At 36.8% G+C, this 20,476-nt stretch overlaps 4 protein-coding genes across 4 annotated transcripts in view; 1 reads left to right on the top strand and 3 right to left on the bottom strand.

Moving 5' to 3' along the window:
- Window positions 1-8,158: 8,158 nt before the first annotated feature.
- CBG23337 lies at window positions 8,159-9,678 on the bottom strand (the record flags this gene model as incomplete). Its single annotated transcript, XM_045237465.1, has 3 exons — window positions 8,159-8,761; window positions 8,888-9,032; window positions 9,647-9,678. The coding sequence occupies 3 exons, from the start codon at window positions 9,676-9,678 to the stop codon at window positions 8,159-8,161; spliced, it is 780 nt and encodes a 259-aa protein (XP_045097778.1).
- A 4,845-nt stretch (window positions 9,679-14,523) lies between these two features.
- Window positions 14,524-14,674, bottom strand: CBG27048 (the record flags this gene model as incomplete). Its single annotated transcript, XM_045237466.1, has 2 exons — window positions 14,524-14,546; window positions 14,608-14,674. 2 exons carry the CDS (start codon window positions 14,672-14,674, stop codon window positions 14,524-14,526), a joined length of 90 nt encoding a protein of 29 aa, XP_045100599.1.
- A 1,803-nt stretch (window positions 14,675-16,477) lies between these two features.
- On the top strand, window positions 16,478-17,170 carry Cbr-flr-2 (the record flags this gene model as incomplete). The annotated part of the gene is made up of 3 exons (XM_002636585.2): window positions 16,478-16,604; window positions 16,657-16,811; window positions 17,078-17,170. The coding sequence occupies 3 exons, from the start codon at window positions 16,478-16,480 to the stop codon at window positions 17,168-17,170; spliced, it is 375 nt and encodes a 124-aa protein (XP_002636631.2).
- A 386-nt stretch (window positions 17,171-17,556) lies between these two features.
- The window catches only part of CBG23334, a gene marked incomplete at both ends in the record, with an annotated part of 4,433 nt that continues 1,513 nt past the window's right edge, over window positions 17,557-20,476 (bottom strand). Inside the window, 3 exons of the mRNA XM_045237468.1 lie at window positions 17,557-18,056; window positions 19,121-19,161; window positions 19,398-19,471. Coding sequence (XP_045097779.1) covers window positions 17,557-18,056; window positions 19,121-19,161; window positions 19,398-19,471 — 615 coding nt within the window. The remainder of the gene's footprint in view (window positions 18,057-19,120; window positions 19,162-19,397; window positions 19,472-20,476) is intronic.

Raw genomic sequence — 20,476 nt, forward strand, 5'->3', positions numbered from 1 at the left:
ACAATGGGACACTGGAAAACAACATAAATTTGGCGGTTTTTTCTTTAGGAGGAATACCAGAAAACCCTGTTATTACAGAAGGAAGAACGGTGCTTGTGCAGGAGGCAAGCTGTTGTTTTTCAAGGTACTCTTGACAACAATCTTGAATTTGAAATAGGTCGAGAGGGAGTTAAAAAACTAAAATTTGTGGAAAATTGCTCAATATACTTACTAAGCACAAGTTAATCAAAACAGTCTAGATAATCAAAATTGTTAGATAATTATTTTTACAGCTGTGCATCCTAACTGATAAATATCTCGGGCGTGGATTCTAGATCCCGGAAGAATAGTACTACGATATGCGACACCTGTCGCTTCTCTAAAGTAGAATACCAATACGGTATACTTAATCCTTATAATTACCGAAAAGTTTTAGATGCGGAAAAGTCAAGGATACGATGGAGAGGCGGTTCATAATTGGAAATAATTTGCTCCTCGTGTGTCGGTGAAATGGTTTGTTCTTCGCGCATGAAGATGAAGAAAAGTGTGCCGATGACAGTTTCGCTATATTCAATTATGCGGGACACTTGACACTTTCGCTGACGATGAATAGAACGAAAAAGTAGTGAGTCTCCTAGGATGAAAGAAGACGTACCACTTCAACTCGTTTTGACATCCTGAACGAATCTTGTTTAGGGTATAGGCAAGTTTCCAGGTAATTTCCTGAGAATTCACAGTGACCGTTGAGTGTTGCGTACTTTGCCAATTAGGATCGAATTTCTCACAGTTAGGCGTCATTTGAACCAAATGGTGCAAATGAGACTGTTGCCACGTCATTGATACTTCAGACTAGTAGGTGTGAAAGTGTGCAGACAGTTAACTAATTCGACTAAGAGGGTGGTATAAAGATAGGTGCCAAGAATTGAGTATGACAAATGATTTCCAGATGTCCAAAAAATACAGAACCACAGGGATCGAACTGCTGTGGTATGCTGTTGCGCTTTTATTGAGAAAGTGAAGTGGCAAAGTATTATGCCGTTAAAAATTCAAATTTACGGAATTTTTTGGTTACTCAGTCATACTCAGCCAACGAAGTTCGGCAGCGAATTTAGAACTTTTTGAGATTCGCTGGGACGTCCTTTCTGACCTGCTCCTTGGGAACGCAGTTCGAAGGGGCTGACTTTGATACTAGGAAAAATAAATAGTTTTAAAAAATCATAAACCTTCCTAATCAAACAAAGAACTATTATCTTCCTCTGTGACAAGACTCATTCTGATTCCACCTAATTACTCAAATTGACCTCATTCGAATTCCAATAGAAATCAAGGTGTCATCATTCCTACAGGAACGTCTTCTGTTTCCTCTATTCTTCTTCTCATCAATTCGATGTCTCCAGAATGTCGAAGGTGTCAATCAGGAGCATATGGTGTGCATGCCCGAAAACCAATTGACTGCTCCTTTTCTTTTCAAAACAACCTATCATTAGATTGTGTGGTACAATGGGTGGAGAAGAGGAACATGAAAAAATGTATGTCCCTCTCTCAAATCCCATGATTAAGTTCAGGTGTAAAATAAAGTAGTGAATACAGTCAGAAGAAACATTGAATGAGGTGAGAGAATTATAATAATACGGGGGAAAGGTAACAAGCAAGTCCTGTATGTAGTCAACACCTGCGAAGAATTTTTAGGCAGGGAGGGAATGTGTTAATGAGGCTGGCAATTATACGGTTATGGAAGCTTCGAAACAATGAAACATTAATTGTTTTTGGGAACAAGTCAAGAAGCTGGAATATTCTAATGAACTGGATGGGGAACCAAGAATGAGTAGCAAGAGTACAGGGTGGCGCGTAATTACCCAGACTAAAGTTTGTACTATCATAAAATTTGATTAAAGAATTGTACTGGACTAAAATTAGGAGTGCGACAATTCAAATAATTTATCAGTAACCTGGCTAATCTTTAACTTATTCGATCAACTTTGAGCTAAGTTGTTGCTTGTCAAAGTTGCTTTGGAAATTTCAGTAGCTTTGAATCAAACGTAAAATTGTATTTCTACTTATGTCTAAAGATATGCCCATTTTTATCAGTCAGGGTAATTGTGCACCACCCTATGTAAATTTTTTCTAATCCAACTTTCCTAGGAAACTAAACGAGGCTTTCAACTAAACTTCTGATACTCTTGTATCTCTCATATCAGTAGGTTTTCCTGATAAAATATAGAAATGAGGCGACAACAACAAAAAGAGTCATGTGGAGCAATAACGAATTCGCAAATTAGGTGTATTTGGAATTCTCGGGAGACGAAAGACAGAGGAAGACTTCATAACTCAATTTGTGAACTCTGTTCTGGATGCCATCTGTCAAAATGTTCGAATCATCATTAACAAGTGGCAATGGGATTTGGTGGTGTTTAGAAGTATTCCAGAATTTAACAACAGAATTTTCGAAATTGTCAGTGTTAAGTGAGAAAAAGGGAATAATACAAGAAGCGATCATGCACGAACAAATAATCGCGAAGGAGTGCAAGAAACAACAAACATTCGAAAGATGAGGAGCTCTCCCTGCTCCGAGAGAGAAAATGAACACCTGCAGCTTCTTCTCCGTTTTTGTTTTTGTATGTACTTGAAATTGTACACCACATTGAGTAGATCCTGTCTAATTGTTTTGATGAAATTTTTATGATGAGTGGTGGTAGGGATAAATGGGAAGTAGAAAACACGGATATGGATCGAATACCAAATCGAGATTTGAATTCGGAGAAGTACCTATACGGAAAAAGAACATGGCAGAAAAATGGTAAAGAAACCGTTAGCAAATCGTTAAAAAAATTACCGTAAAACCTGTAAGGGAAGGGCCCTTACACTATCCATTTTGAGCTCAATTATTTTATTTCCTGTAAAAGATACTAACAATTTGTCAACTAATAGAATATTTGTCATGGTATGGCCAATATTTTATCAGTTGACACTTTTTCGATATCTCTGACAGGGATCGAGAAAAACTGGCTCAAAATTAGGCGCTCATCTATTTCAGGTTTAACGGTATGCGACGATGGGGCTTTAGGTTCAAAACATCAGATTTTAAAATTTTGCAATAAAATAGGGACATGTTTTTTTCTGGAATCTCCCGCCTCTGAAGACAAAGAAAAAATAAATTCAAATTCTGATACACCAGTTATTCCTCTGACCAGTCCTTTGACATCAAAATGAATGGTAACAGGTTCATCTAATCCTAATCTCTTTACTGTCATAGCCCGTGTCAAAAAGCCACAAATAAGAATAGCATGAGAGTGTGCAGTGATTCGTACGACGCATCCTTTACTCGATAAGCACCTGTTGCTCAGAGACTATAAATCTCTGAGGTCACCTCCGGTTTCTTCAAAAGCCACACCGCCATTATCCCTCTCCCTCCTCTTTTTCAAAACATCTTCTCGGAGAGATTTGATGTTCTTTTAGAAAAAGGTCAGGTGACGATAATTAACATCTTTCACTTCCCATCCTCATCCTCTAAAGATGACATTGAGAAGACTAGTATTGAGCTCATAAATTGTTGCTCCGTGACGCCAAAAGGAGACGGGAGGCAGCTGGCAGCAACGGGAAAAGGACACCGACAGCCTTCCCGAACACTCGTTTCCATTGTAGATGCTCAGTCAGTCGGCGAGGAAGGTTCACGGCAACGTGGCAAAATCAATCAAAACATTGTGTCGTGTTTATGGAGCCGTGAAAAGTGAAGAAGACCGAGAAGAAAAAGGGGAAGAGTAGATTAAGGGAGTTGGACAATTGTTTAGGTAGGGAGAATGAATTAAGGACAAACAACTTGTCTTCTTAATGCGCCAGTTACAGTATTTTTGGGGATATGATGCATGATTTTAGACCGATTTCGAAACAGAAAAAATCCCTATCAAATTTTCCCGCACTCATCAATCTCGAGAGAAAATTCATTCCAGAGCAGATGTTTTAGGGGGTTTTTTGATTGAGGATACTATTTCCTAAACCCACTCAAGATCGATCCGGACTATATGACAGTCGGCCGCCGGGCCTTCTTCAACAGTCTTTATATTATCCTAATCGGATTATTAGTAACCGTTGTCCGGTGACACATACAAATACAGTAAATACAAAGTCTTAGAATGTGCCGGCACGCTTCATGTACACATGAAGGACTGCGACGGATTATCGGATCAACAAACATATTATACTGGGGTGGGAGGATAGGTGAGGAAAGGAAACACAGGAAATTGATAAGGGAACGGGAACGAAGAAATGAGACTTCGCAATTTGTTAATTTCCTGAAATAGAACTGCTTCGGAGTTGGAGGGACACCAACAATGAGAAGCAGATGACATGGTGGGGGACTCATATGAGTCAGTCGGTCATTAGTTGCATAATAGAGCAGTCTGACACGACATCAAGCATCCGTTGTTCCTACTTCATTCTACTACTCTTCGCCTTCTTCGCGCATTTTATGATTGTCTCCAGAATTTGGAGGAGGAAACAGAAGTTTGGGATGATGTTGAAAGGGTTTAAGTTGGGATAATATTGAAAGGGTGACACACAATTACCCGGAATGATAAAAACGGGTATATCATTAGACATAAGTATCTTGGAAACACCAAAATTGGTAGATATATATTTTTATGTTTGATTCAAAGCTACTGAAAATTTCAAAGCGATTCCTCAAGTCTAGGTATTGTTATGATTGCTTACTTGGGGTTTCTCGGCAACTTTCTGGAGCAGTCTGCAGATCTGTCGACTTTCTGGAGCTGTTCTGGAGCTGTTTAAGCGCGTCGCATGCTCGCGAAGCGTGCGATGTTTTCTTTTTTGCTGACTGCCGGTTGGTTTTCAACTGATAATTTATGCCAATTCGATTCTCAAATTTGTTACTAAAATCTTTTTGTTGTTTTTTGTAATTGTATCAAAATTTCTATGAACTTTTTATAGTATAATCGAAGCTTCAATCGAAGTGGATTGGAGAAATAGGAATCAACGGTGACGATGAGAGTTGAAAGAAACGAGTCATCGGCGACACAGTTTCGACAGTGACTTTTATGTAAGAATTAATACCAATATTTCAGACAAATATTTCAGAAAAAAACGAACTTAAACATAATGGAATTATTGGAATGATGACGATAGTATGCGAATTTTTTTGATTTTTCGGCAGATTCTAAAGGAGATCGAAAAATGTTGACCCAACAAAAAAATTTCAAAACTTCAAAAGTTTATGGAATACTTGATGCTTTAAAAAAGAATGAATTTGATGAGAACATTTGAATGTGAATATCATATAAATAGTCGACATATTCCAAGAAGACAAAAAACAGGTAGTTGAAGTTCTTACAGTTATTTTCAATCATCAAATTTTTTCAGATTGGTTTTCTTATGGAGAATCCACAGAATTTCTAAGAAATTACGATGATGAAGCTATTAAAACACAATTTTTCAATCTGCATTTTTGATTCTTGCGGAATATTTGGACAAAAATGTGCTTGGGACTTAATTGAAGCGAGCCGCTTACAGTGGAAGTGTTCTCAGACAGTGGTTGAGAATTTCTTGAAAAATTCCCGATTTGTTTTCTGCTTTTTTTTCTGATCTTGCTGGAAATCTCAAAGTGTGTCAAAACCTTTAGAAAAAATTTCCATTCAGATTTTTAATCATTTTGAAAAAAAAACATTTTTTTTGACTTTTGTCCGAAAATACCCAAGAAATAGTACTTCAAATGTTTTTGGAGCACTGCTCGATAGTCTCCCTAATCAAAAATTCAGACAAAACCACCCAGATTTGCTCATTTTGAATACGGAAGAGTAATAAACTAATCGGAAGTTATATAAATGTGTGTTATCACAAGATTTGTGTGCTACTGGGTGATCAAAGGGCTACGATTCATTGAAGTTTTGAAACAAATCTCTTATTTGTGATTTCAAGAAGTATTTAGGCTACCAAATCTTGTAAAAAAACTTATTTTATCGTTTTTGTGCGCTTAAAAATTATGTTACCTCATTTATAATTTTTTTCGAAAAATTGTAAAAATTACCATAGGGGGTACCTCATGGCAACTTTTTTTCAAAAAAATTTTTTTTGAAAAATTAGGAAACTTTCCCAGATTGTAGAGAAACATCTAAAAAGACGAATCACATTTGAAAAATTCCGAAAAACTGTTATTAATCCCTTCAATTAGTCGCTCCAAAAGTGAGAAATTAGTACTGAAATCACTTTAAGAGCCTATAACTTTTTTGTGAGGGGCAAGGGGCAAAAAATAAAAACAGCACTGTAATCAGCGTGTCCAAAAGTACCAAAGATCAAAGTTTGAGCAAATTCTCAACCATTGTCTGAAAACACTTCCCTTGTTAGGATTTTTTTTTTTGAATAAATAGCGACTTTAAGAACAAGGAGGAGCAAAAAACTTAAATAGGTAAGACGACACGAAGCAGTTTTTGGTTTAACTAATTTCGCACATATCGAATTTTTTTTCTTGTCGAAGAAATTACCCATAAAAAGCCGGATAGTTATCCGACTCCGATGACCGTAAAAACTCTAATATGACACCACCTGTAGCAGAATGTCTTTCTCATACAAGATTCCCAGCGTGCCAGGCAAATCAAAAATGAAAACTCTCACCATGTACTTATTTTCCTACCCTGATAATCAAGCAAAAACCCAATTTTCGTTAATTTGCAGCACACCAAACTACCCCTCCGAAACATAGAACTCGATGAAAATACGACAAACTTCGGACAAGAAACATTTCATCTTTACTCGGGGTTTCTCGGCAACTTTCTGCAGCTGTTCTAGCAATTTTCTGCGGCATTTCTGCGTCCTTCTAAAAAACATTTCCAGAAAGTTGCCAGAAATGCTGCAGAAAGGTGCCAAAGCGGTTGCCGCGCGAGCGTTCGCTCCCTTCCTTTCTCTTTACTCGCATTAAAAAATAACACATTTAAAATGAGCATTTATTGAATGAAATGACAATACAAAAAAGTACAATTGAAAAAATATACATTTGGAAGTTTGTCGTATTTTCATCGAGATTTTCGCTGTCATCTTCAATTTTCTTAGACATTTCATCGTAGAAATTTACATCTCGAATCGAATTAACATATAAATCAATAACATCAGTCCGATATCCAATTTCATCGATGGTTCAGTAGAAACTGAAAATATATTCCAAATCATAAAATTCTGTAGAGTAGGCAAGCTAACCGTAAAAACTGCAATATAACGTCATGGCGTTCTGTTTCGGAGGGGTAGTTTGGTGTGCTGCAAATTAACGAAAATTGGGTTTTTGCTTGATTATCAGGGTAGGAAAATAAGTACATGGTGGGAGTTTCTATTTTTGATTTGCCTGGCACGCTGGGAATCTTGTATGAGAAAGACATTCTGCTACAGGTGGTGTCATATTAGAGTTTTTACGGTCATCGGAGTCGGATAACTATCCGGCTTTTTATGGGTAATTTCTTCGACAAGAAAAAAATACGATATATGCGAAATTAGTTAAACCAAAAACTGCTTCCTGTCGTCTTACCTATTTAAGTTTTTTGCTCCTCCTTGTTCTTAAAGTCGCTATTTATTCAAAAAAATCCTAACAAGGGAAGTGTTTTCAGACAATGGTTGAGAATTTGCTCAAACTTTGGTCCTGCTTTTCATTGAATTTTCTGTTATTTTTCTCCGAACAAGTCGAAAAATAAAAACCTTCGATAGTGAAAAAATTGACTGAAAATTCACGGAAATCAAGAAAACAATCAGGAAAGTTTTTTTGGTTACTGTAGTTGTCGTCGTGGGACCTAGACTGCTGCCACTTTTTGTGTCAGAATGAGACTTACTTTATTTTTTAAAACTCTAAAAACTTTTCAAACAATTTTCCTTCCAGCCCCCAATGTGATTTTAACTGGTGTGGTGATTTCGGAACATGTATTGTGTTGAATCCGGGTGAAACAACCTTTTTAAAACAAAAAAATTGAACACAAACCGTTTGTTTTGGGTGAGATACAAAACACCAAACATGACGCGCATTACTTTTGCAAACCCCTAATACAATGAGAAGATGGATGATCAACCCGCATACCTGGTATATGAAGCGTTTTAAATCAACAAGGTTTCTATGATTCAGAGAGTACGATGCAAGCATTTATTTAACAAAAGTAATTTACACCAGAAGGCAGAAAACAACAAAAAGCATAGAAACTTATTTCTTCTTCTTTCCTTTCTTGGAGCTTTTCTTTGGCTTGTTGCGATCAATAGACTTTCTTTCAGCTTCCGCTTCATTTTGCTTCTCTCTCAACTTCTCTTTTTCATGATGCTTTTTGCAGTCATCTGGAGCATCGGCCGGCAATTCGGGCATTCCTCCTGACATTCCTCCTGAGGCCGAACTGGATAAATCACTTCTTGTAGATGGAGCTGGTGCATCATCCACCTTGTATTCCTCTACCTGCTTCGTTGACTTTGTGCTCGATTCGATGACTTTGTTCTCTTGTGGATCTTTGAAAACACCAAGTTTCTTTTCTTCCTGTACTATTGACAGTTCTTCTGTTCTTTTTGTCTTTTCACTTTTCTGTACAGGTTTCTGTGGTTTCACAACTTCTTCATTTTTCTCTTCTTCTTCTTTCTTTTCCTTCTTTTGCTTCTCATGTTCCTGATCGGTTTCTTCTTCGTATGGAATATTTCTCGTTTTTCCAGTTTTCTTATTATCTTCTTCCAGTTTGGATTTCAACCAAAGCTTTTCAAATTTCTGATGTTTTTGAAGATAATCAGCAAATCGATAACGAGCTTTCGGTTGATGGATCTTTTTCTTACTTAAAAAAAATATGATATTCAATTATTATTTAAAACGGTCACAAACTCACTTGAATCTGTGTGAAGAGTACCAGCAGAAATAGAGAACAAACGAGACGAGAACCGTGCACGTGAGAGTAACAACCACTGGAAGTGGAACTTCGAGCTGACAGTCTTGTCCGGACTGCCACAGACCACAGATGCATTCGTACCATTCGGTTGTTTCACCCGGATTCAACACAATACATGTTCCGAAATCACCACACCAGTTAAAATCACATTGGGGGCTGGAAGGAAAATTGTTTGAAAAGTTTTTAGAGTTTTAAAAAATAAAGTAAGTCTCATTCTGACACAAAAAGTGGCAGCAGTCTAGGTCCCACAACGACAACTACAGTAACCTTAAAAACTTTCCTGATTGTTTTCTTGATTTCCGTGAATTTTCAGTCAATTTTTTCACTATCGAAGGTTTTTATTTTTCGACTTGTTCGGAGAAAAATAACAGAAAATTCAATGAAAAGCAGTGAAAATCAAGAAAACAAATCTTGAAAATACAAATACTTCTAGGTTACTGTCGTCACCGTTGTGGGACCTTCGGCCAATCAAGGCCACCGGTGTTTCTCTTTGTTTTTCAGAAAATTCAGTTTTTTCACTATTAAAATGTTTTCCAATCTAGGTAAGCAGAAACACAAGAAGTTATTATGAAAGTGTATTCCCAGAAACATAAAGAAAAAATACATCTCAAAAAAATTGTTTGATGTTTTGATACTTTGCCAGTTTTCAATGTAGGCGTTTTTTATGAAAACTAGTTCGTTTCTTCGGAAATTTGCACTCTCGAAAAACAATGCACAAATATAAAAGTAGTTCGAAATTCAGAAATTTGAAAGTCTCAATTTTTTCTCACCGATTTGCCACTATATTTGTATCGTTTGACATATTTTATGAGCTTATTTAGTGTTGTGATTTGCTCGTAATGAAATCGGGAGATAATAAAGAGAGTCAACTAGGCAGCTAATTTTTTTTGCTGTGATCAGAGCAGCCAACACAAACAACGTAGCTCCAAAAATATCTATGTGGTCTACAAACGTTCACGTTGAAATTTGGATATTCGAACAGAAGTTCTCAGACCTTAAAATTGACGTAACCTAACCATAACTGATTGAATTTGATTTGTTACGTAAAAATAGGTGAAAAAAAGAACATGGTGACATAAAAGTAGTAATTTCTATAACTAAAATAAGAATCATGGAGAGTGAGAGAAAAAATGATATATATATTTTTGAGAATCTGATAGCAGCAGGCTTTATCTCCGTTTCGCAGAGCTCACCGTTCTACTGAGAACTCTAGAACTCTAAAATACACTTTTTGAAGCCCACCTAACTTTGAATTTTGACCCAATCTATCTCGGTTCCTGTCAAAGATATCAGAAAGTTATCAACTGATAAATTTGAGATCATAATATCACAAATATTTTATCAGTTGGCACATTTGTGATATCTTGGATAGAAGCTGAGTAAAATCAGCTCAAACTTGACAGCGTGGGCTCAGACTCGACAGTGTGAATTTCAAAATTTCTGAATTTCTGATTATCCGAATTTCTGAATTTTGACATTCTATATTTTCGAATTTTTTAATGTCGAAGCTTATGAATTGTTGAAATTGAATTTTTGGAATTTCCGTATATATGAATTATTGAATTTCCGAATTTTTAAAATTTTAAAATTTTTTCTCTAATGTGAGTTATTGCTCAGTTTCCTTCAGTGTTTCTTTTAATGTTTGCTTCTTGTTGCAGCCGTAATAATAATTTATTTGATTCAGGACTATCAGTCACAAAATCAATGTGTTACAAATTAAACAAATGAGTTAGGAATTATGTTCGTCTAGGAACAGGAAAGAAGATAAATTAACATGACTTAAATTTGTTTTAAAAGAGATGGATGAAATCAAGGGTGGGAACACGGTTTTTGGAAGCGAGTTCCAGCAGGATATAATACGGAGAGTAAGAAATTGAGCAGAAAGTTTTGAAGCATTTTTTAATGTACAGCGAATGTAATATGGGTGGCGTCTTAGATGATTATGATGAAACGGGACAATGAATAGATTATGGGCAATTGCAATTTCCCGGGAAACTAGAGTTTTATACATAAAAACTAGATCGGATAGAAGTCGACGGTACTCTAAGGATTCTAACACAGGTGAATCGCGCAGAACACTATATGGGCGCATTATGGCCCATACTGTGAATGTGCGCATATAGCGTTCGTTATGCCCGCTATATGGGTTGGTGGTTGCTGGTCGGTGGTGGTGGGCGTTCAGTTAACAGGGAAAGCATATGCCCCGTCCGTGCTCGCATATTGGATCCATATTCCGTAAACACTCTTATACAATGTCTCTCCGAACCGTTAGCTTTGAGCCTATATATCTGGTTTCTTATAAAAGATATCAGAAAGTGGTCAACTGACAAAATGTGTATTATGATATCAAAAGCATTTTGTCAGTTAACAACTTTTCAATATATTTCACGGGAACCCAGATAAACTAGCTCAAAGTTGAAAGTTAAAAGGGAAGAAGTGGGCCATTCTATTAATGTGTTCATGGAAAACTGTTAGAACATTTATTTACAGAACAGGACAGTAATACAGAATACAATACAGAATACAATGTAATACAGAACATGTAATTGTTTTTTGCAGAAAGAATAGCTCGAAACTCTCTTCTTGATATTCTCAGGATAAAATTTTTGGTTCTCAACAAATTGTATGTATGACTGTTTGACTATCGAAAAAACCGGTTAAAATCATAGTTTACCAAGACATATGTTGCCTTTTGGAAAACATTATTTTTAGAATCGGAGTTCGGGATTCGGTGACGGCTGAAACCTTCACCTTCTGCACTGGCCACACGACAAGTGAAAGAAGAAGCACCGACAGAAAAAACGAAAAGGTTGGTGAATTTTGTGGTTGAAATGCTCGAAAATGTTTAGAAAAATAAAAACCTGCTAATTTTTTTGACTGAAGTTGTAATGGACGTTCTACTCTTATGGCTATGACTTCAGTCTTTCGGAGCTTTTGAAACATTATGATGAAAAACATGCCAAAATCTGCTAGAGATACCGCTTCACACGAAATTCAGCGCTCTCCATAAATTTATAGGATTTGCACAAGCAGATTCGTTTTCTAAGTACTAGACTTAACAAATTTTCGGTGTGAGTAAGTAAAATTATCGAAAATGTTCTAAGTCTATTCAGTTTTTCAGAAAAAAAACAACCAAGATCAACTTCTCGATTGGATGGTCGTCTAATGGACGCAAAGAGGGAGAAAGGCAACGAAAAGGTGGAGTTCAGCGAGCCAGGAGGCAAAATGTTTAATTTTTTCGCTTTTTCTTTTCTTTTTATGTTTTTTTTTTCTCTTATTTTTTTGTCATTTTTATCAATTTTCAATAAATTTGTATTGGTGAACTCTATTTTCAGTTTACAGAGGCTATTAGGACCTGGGAAGGGGAGGAACTGCTGCGCGGCGGCGTGGATCCTATATGCTTTGGTCGGCGCATGGATCCTATATGCTCGCACAATGCGCCCACATATGTTTCGTATTTCGAGCATATACAACACCGCGCGATCCCATATATCGTTCCTCGCGATCCACCTGTGAAATTGTGATCACAGGGACAATCAAAGTAGGATATATAGGGATAGTTGAACTTCTTGTAACATCGGAACAGGAATGACTTTTGGACGCCTTCAAGAAGCTTGATTTGCTCCTTGAGGACGGGGGAGAAAACAATTGTACCATGCCGTCTACAGGAAAATGTACCAAGAATTCCAATTCTCCTAAAAAACTGAAAAAAAACAATATCACAGTAATATTACACAAAGATGGTTTTCTGAAATGCCGTAAAAAATCTTCTGGAGACCAACTATTACTATTTTTTTCATTCCCATTTCACTTCAAAGTTTCCCATAAGGCTATAAACTAGTCTCTTTCAGTTCTCTTTTACTTTTCCTCCAGGTAGAAATGGTATAAATCACGAGTGACATGAAACTTTATAGTGGTTGATTGATCGTTTGAATTTCCCTTATTCTTGCTGGAAAATTGACTACTACCGTATCACTCAGTGCCTATCACTAATCAACTTTGACCTGCAACCGTAGAAAAGTCAAACAATTCAAAAAATGTGATGACGTATTTTTCATACTCAATTTGATTTCGAACAGATCGTGCCTTTTTCTTGAAACCCCGCGAAACTCGAAATTTGATAAAAAGAGCAGTGTGTTGAGTCTTTTTCTGAAACTGATAAGTGATATAGAATAAGAGAAAGATGAAAATGGGGAAAGAAAGGAAATTAAAGAGAGAGAAAGGGTGGAAAGACAAAGAGTAAAGCGGCCACCGGTTGTCGCTATTTTTAGACACTCTCCTCCTTTTTCTCCTTTTTCCATTTTCAGCATCATCATCTAAATGAGTACTATCAAATCGTGAGTATACTTCTGCACACCGTTAATTGTTTATTATATTCTTTTGGTCATTTCCACGACAGAATTCTTTTCCTCTTTTCCTCTTTTTTTTATTTTTGTGATCCTTTTTCTTTTACTGTCTTTTGCAGCTCATCTAAATAACTTCGAGTGTTTTCCCATTTTGGAATTATTCATTCTAGTTCAACGACCAAATTTCGGATTCTTGAAAGTTTTCCATGTTTCTCTAAATGTTCCCCTAATCCTTTCTATGAAGTCTTTACTAACTATTGACCTAACTTTGAGAAAAAAAAGATCAAGTCAAATAAGCATTATCAATGGAGACGCCCCTACAGTTTTTAATAGTCATCAGTTTCGAATATGATGTGTGTTGAAAGATTGAGAAAAAACCAGGTCATTTGTGTAACAACTGCTCAATGGTTATAGAAAAAAAAACGGCGGGAGATTTTTAGGGTTTGGCCCGGTGGACCCGCGTTTGTCAGACTTAGAAAAAAAAATCAGAAATTTCACAAAATTTTCAAATGTTTTATGTGAAAATCATACTTTTAACACACTCCGTTCTTTGCAAATTTTTTAAAGAACCTCGAAAGTTTTAAAACAAAAAGAATAATTACTGAAAACCTGGCCCGAGAATATTCGGAAAAAAGGCCTACCTCGGCCCCTTGCAAGTTATGAAAAGAAGTGTTGAATTTAAAAATACATTTTTGAACAACCACACCCCATCCATTTTCCCACTCCTAGACCACCCCCACTTGTAGCTTAAAAGGACACACTGATGCGTAAGGAATTCTGAAACAGGAATCGTCCGATGACTACGTCATTTCTGAGTCATGGTTCCTTTTTTAAAAGTAAACTTATTCTTTATTAGTCCGATTTTATCAATGTTCCTGTTTATCATAAGATCAATCCTTGAGCTTGAATTTCAAGAGTAAATAGGGAAGAGTAGACGTCATATAAGAGTTCTGGAGATGATTTTGTGCAAGATGGTTTTTGTAACCTTAAGAGTTATTGTATTCTTATCAATAAACGTTTACCGTAAAACCTGTAATAGACGGACCCCCTAACTTTTGACTTTTAACCAATTTATCTAGGTCTCTGTCAACGATATAAAAAACTTGTCAACTGATCAATTGTTTTTCATAATATCAGAAATGTTCTGTCGGTGGGCACATTTTTTATGTCTGGGATAGGAACTTAGATAATTGATTACAGACTTTACGGTATATGGTTCAGTTACTGTTCCACATCCTTCATAGAATTATTGATCTTTACAGTTTCTAATTGAGTTCCACGTCATAGTGCACTTCTTCCGGTCATCCGTCTATTCTTGAAACATCTTCTTTCTTTTTCTGGGATTTGTCTCTCACGCCATCCTCATCCATTTCGAGAAACGACGCATTCTGTTAAGCACCATTTCAAACAACGACTCGAGTGGTGGGCGTCCTCGTCTTCCAATCTCATCATATCGTTTCGCTCCTTCTGTTTTCTTTCTTTCCGATTCTTCCACTACTTATTCTCGATTTTCCGTTGGTCCTTCTTCTTCTCCTTCTTCTGCTTATTCTTCACCCATTTCTGACGTAAAAGAATACGTATACGTGTTTGTGTTTGTGCTCTCTTTCGCCCTCTCCTTTATCCCAAAAAAGGAAGATGAACGGATCGTTTACTGTGGGATATATGTGGGCATATCATATTGAATATGAATGTTTTTCACTGAAATTCGAAACCCACCGATTCTTTATCCCAAAACGAGGTCATTTCTCTTTTTGTCGAAATGTGAGAACTGGGTGCTTTTCAGTTGGCATGCCATCTAGAGTTAACCCATCGCTTTTTCGTCTTTTGAATCATCAGTTTTTAATGTCTCATGTTCCATTGTTCCCAATCTTTAAAAGCCTCAGAAATCAGAAGCCGTGTGCTAATTTTTTTGGGAGGGACCGGTCCTCCTATTTCTCGCAAGCTTCGAGGAATGTGAAAATGTTGTCGGAATGGTTTTAAAGATTTCAAATATATTTTCTTTTTCTGAGCATTTTTGAAATCAACGAATATCGTTGTTTCTGGCTGTAATAAGGTACATAGCATAGAGTTCAATGAATTCCTGTAAGTGCTCTAATAGAAGCACGCCCTATATATGCACTTTGAGCTCAAATATCTCGGTTCTTTCAACAGATATCGAAAACTGGTCAACTGATAAAATGTTTTGCCAGTTGACTTCTTTTTGATATCTGTCACAGGAAGCAAGATAATTGAACTCAAAATTCAAGTATTATTTTGGCATTAGCATTTACAGTATGCTTCTGAAAGTTCAAGTAGGGGAAAAAATGGAAGTTTCCTTCAGAGAATGGATTTTTAAAAAGTTGGAAACCATATTTTGGAGCCTGAAAATTTCTTTTCTAACAGTCTGAAAATTTCTATTAAATTATTATTGGAAAGGTCTGGGTTGATTGCACCTCAGACTTGTTTGAAAAATCACGGACGTTCAGAAAGCCATTTTTCAGACACCTTATTGTAAGGTTTCTGAACAGTTATATTTTTTATTATTCGAGTAGCTTACTCTATTCTCTCATTCGTAATACAACCAGAGACATCGATATCGGTTCAAAGAATTGAAAAATACCGTAATCACTCTAATACAGTGCCGACGAAACTTTCAACTTTGAGCCCCTATATCTGGTTACCTGTTAGAGATACCAAATACTTGACAACTATTAAAATGTTTATCATAATATCACCAAAATTTTATTAGTTCACCAATTTTTGATATCTTCTACAGGAACTCAGATTTATTCGCTCGAATATAAAAGTTGCGAGTGCCCTTCTATTACAGCTTTCAAAGTGCAATAAGTAAAGCCAAAAAACATAGAAATAGTCCACTTCACCCAATATCTACCTACAAATTCATCTTCCTTCTTTTTCTCTGTTTCGTAACTCGATAGCTTTTTCACTCCCTTCATATCCCATTTGTTTTTCTTGTCCTCTTTCCTTATTTTCGTTTAAAATTCCCAAGTATCATCTTTGTTTTGTTGACTCAAAACAAAAACTATAGTACTCATCATCCCAGAAGACCTCACTTTTCTCTTCTAATCTCCTTGTCCGGTTCTGTCCAGAAAAAAACTATAATCTGTTTCACGGAACCAGTGCAAAGAACCTTATCAACTGACGTTACCAATCATGGAATAGATCTTTATTAATGTCGTCTGAAAATACCTTTCTTCAGTTGTCGTTAAAAATCATGTTCTTCAACTCACCAGATTTCAGCCTAAACCTCCTCAAATGATGGGCTCCAAAGCACGAGCACGGCGGCGTTTTCTCTCGTTGTTCAGTTTCTTTGTTGTCATTTCCTGCTTACTACAGTACTGCTCAGCAGGCGTCACAAAGAATAATAGTTGTAAAAAAGTTGGTGAGTGGAGATGACTTAGAAAATATGAAATTGAACTCCAATTTTTTAATAGGTTCTGAAGAATTGATAGATGAGGAAGGATGTGATTTATTGATAATTCGAATCAACCGATGCAGTGGTACTTGTTTCTCATTTACATTTCCGAATCCTTTAACGAAAAAGTATTCGGTTCATGCAAAATGTTGTAGGATGGTCGAGTGGGAAATGGTAAGAATTTTCTAGGACGTTAAATAAATGCTCTCGACGCGAATACCGTAAAACCTGTAATAGAAGGGCCCTATTAATTTTGAGCCAGTTTATCTTGATTCCTGTCTTTCAAATACCGCAATCGAACGCTGTTCTCGCAGCGGAAGCTGTAACATTTCATCGGAAAAAAGTGCGGGAAAAATTATCTTTGAAACCCGTTCCGAAAAAAAACACCATGAGAACTGAAATTTAGCAACAAGATTTCTACCATTTTCTTGATTTTTCAGCTCGAAACGGAACTAAAATGCTCCGAAGGAACCCGGAAACTTCGAATACCATCAGCGACACAGTGCGAATGCTTCGACTGCCTTCTTCAATAACCTCCATGATCTCTTCTTTACCACCATCTGCATAATTCCTTTTAATTTATTTGAAAACAGTGCCAACTCTTCTGAAATCTCTTCTTCTTCTTCTCGTTTCTATAATACGGGCAACGAACTGAAAATCAAACTGAGAGAAGGCTGATTTACCATTTCCAACCCAAACGGCAAAACAAAAAACCTAATTCCATGTTGATCTCTATTTATTCTTGCGTCTCACACACAATGTATTTTGATGTCTGCATTTCCTTTTTCTGCTGAAATGTTCAAAAAATAAACAATTGATTATGTTGATTGAACAGTCCTGCAGTGTACTGTCGCTAATACATTCTATGCTTTGGATGTTTTGTCTATATAAAAACAAAGAACCTAATAAATTTTTATTCCTATAACCTCGGAGGGACACTCGTTTCATTTAACATATAAGATCTATAGTTATTCGCTTTAAACATGTCATCCATGATCATGAACTTTCGATTCCCAATCTGAATATTGCCAAAAAGGAAATGAAGAGCTACTCGGGCGCCGTCGGTTTGATCGTCAGCAAAATAGAATCCGGCGGTCTCGTCTCTTCGGAACAATGCCTTGTGTTGAGTGACCAAAAGTTTTGATTGTATAGCCATGAATGATTCCGTATCCTTTTTGTTTTGATATATCCGAATCAGTCTCAACTGTTGTACGCGAGCTAGAAACGCTATGACAACTGTCAAAGCAAGTGATGGAAGCACGATGAGGGATCCGAGTTCCTCTGCATCTGTCACTAATTTTTGCACGAAATCAAAACGATTTGATGGGGAATTCGTGTTGATGTCTACTGCAAAGATTGTGGATCCAATAATGAAGCAGGGAAGAAATGCAGCAGTCATGTAGAATGTTCGAGACGCACCTGAAAATATGAAGCTTCATGAAATTTGAAAATTCTCGAAACTAACTATTATTTTCGTACAACAAACCGGAGCTGTGGAAAAGATACCATAACCCAAACAGACCCTGAAACTGAACATCTGGGCGTCAAATTTCAGTAGGTAAAAAATAACATAAGTTTCCCGCGGTACCCCGTATCTGAAGGTCTTTACCATTCGTATTAAAGCCCTGATTTCCCCATCAAACAAAATTTCGAGAAAAAAATCGTTTTTTTCTTCGGTTTTTAAAAACATTTTTAAAAATTTTAGGTTTTTCAGCTATTTTTGATAATTCTTTTTTGATTTTTCTGCATTTTTTGTCTGAACTTTGACAGGATGGTGTTCGAGAAGATTACTGTAGAATACTGTAGGAAACCATACGTTTTGTATTTTTTTTTTGCAAACACGATCACGTCAAAATGCAGACAAAGTGATCGTGTTTGCGAAAAAAAAAACTACAAAAGGGTATCAGCTTTCTACTAAAAATTTTGCAGACATCTCATAAAAATCGCTAATTTTTTTTTGAGTTTTCAGTTTTGGCGGAAATTCAAAGAAAAAAGTTCGATAACATTTCAGGAGTTTCCAGACATGTCCTAGAACCGATTTTTCGAGATTTCGTCAATTTTTTGAATTTTTACTTTGTTTCTATATGAATCTACATATTTTCTCCACTATGTATATAAGTAGTTCTTTACCGCTCGTTTCTCAGGTTTCGTAAACAAGAAATATTTCATAATTGGATTTATTTTTCCTTTTTCACTGATTTTAGTCGATTTTTAATTTTCAAAACGCACGAAAATCACGGTGAAATTTCCGGAACGTTTTTCAAAATAAATTTTTCGCGCTCTCACGCTGTGTCAGGAAGCCTGGTCGAAAAACGCGCCCCAGCGAACCCCAAAATCTCGCTGAATTCGCTGCCGAGTCTCGCTGGCTGAGGATCAAAGTTTTGAACGATGAGCGAAAAAAAGCGCGTATTGATTTGATCTATTGATAATAAATAAATCAAATCTGCGTCCACATCAAAATTATAAAATTTCTACGAGTTCGCCGGGGCGCGTTTTCCGGCCAGGCTTCCTGACACACCGTGAGCTTTATTCATTTTTGGTCGCAATTTCGCTGTGTAGCGACTCAGTAATTCATTTTTCAGCATGCGCGTCGATACTCAGCGCGCTTAACTACAGTATTCGCGTTAGAGAGCATTTACTTTAGAAAATTCACCGTGAAAATTGAGATATGGGGTTATTCACTAGAGTAACGTGTCGACAGAGACTCGTGTCGATTAAAAGAAAAAATAACTGATAAATCGTGTCGACACGAGTCGACACAGAGTCGACTTTTGTCGATTCCTGTCGACAAAAGTCGACAAATGTCGAGACGAGTCGACACGACACCGGCCTAACTTTATGATGGCCTAACTGTTGCAAATTGAATTTTCTAGGCCACTAAAGTTATGACCTAGGAATGTTCTATCATTATCCCGGTGTGATTTCTAGGCCGTTTACCATTGTGGCCTAGAAAACTCAACTTATAAAAGTTAGTTGTTAAAATGACCTGGAAAACACATTAGATGAAAATTATACTATTTATTGCATACATGTAGATGGCCGGGCCGGGCCGGCACGCTTGCTTCAAAACGGGTCCAGCCGGACCGCAAGCCGGCCCGCTTTCAGAAAAATCTCAGCCCGGCCCGGCCCGGCCCGCGGGCCGGCCATCTTTTCCACAAGTATGATTTATTGCATAGATGTCCGGAGTTCGGAATCCGTATTCCGGATCCCGAGAATTTTTTCGTTCCGGATTCCGTATTCCGGACTCCGGAATATTACTTTTATTCCGGACTCCGGATTCCGTGATTTTTTTCTTTTTTTTTCTTATTCCGGAAAATTATTGTCATTCCGGATTCCGTATACCGTAAAATTTTAATTTGTCCGTATTCCGGATTCCGAGAAAATTATTTTATTCCAGATTCCGTCACTCAATAAAGTCATTCCGGGCATCTATGATTTATAGGCATAAAAAGTTTCGCGTCCTAGAAAATTCATTTTGAGAAAATTAGGTCACCATATAGTTAGGCCGATGTCGTGTCGACTCGGCTCGACATTTGTCGACTTTTGTCGACACGATATCGCTCTTGGTGAAGGTCGACACGATTTTTTTAGTCCTTCAAAATTTTAGTCCTTCAAAACGACATTTTGACTCAAAATCGATCGACAATCGTGTCGACACGTTACTCTATTATTCACCAAAACGTAGAGAAATGCAGAGAAAATACGAGAAATTCCGTAGAAATTCAGAGAATGAACCAAACTGGCTGAAATTTCGGAGAAAATTGAAGAAAATTATAGCGAAGATATTCACAAAATTTAGGGTCTAAATATTCACTTTGAAAAATTTGGCTGTAATTTCA

Source organism: Caenorhabditis briggsae, assembly GCF_000004555.2.
Source record: "Caenorhabditis briggsae complete genome, chrV, whole genome shotgun sequence".
Taxonomy (NCBI): domain Eukaryota; kingdom Metazoa; phylum Nematoda; class Chromadorea; order Rhabditida; family Rhabditidae; genus Caenorhabditis; species Caenorhabditis briggsae.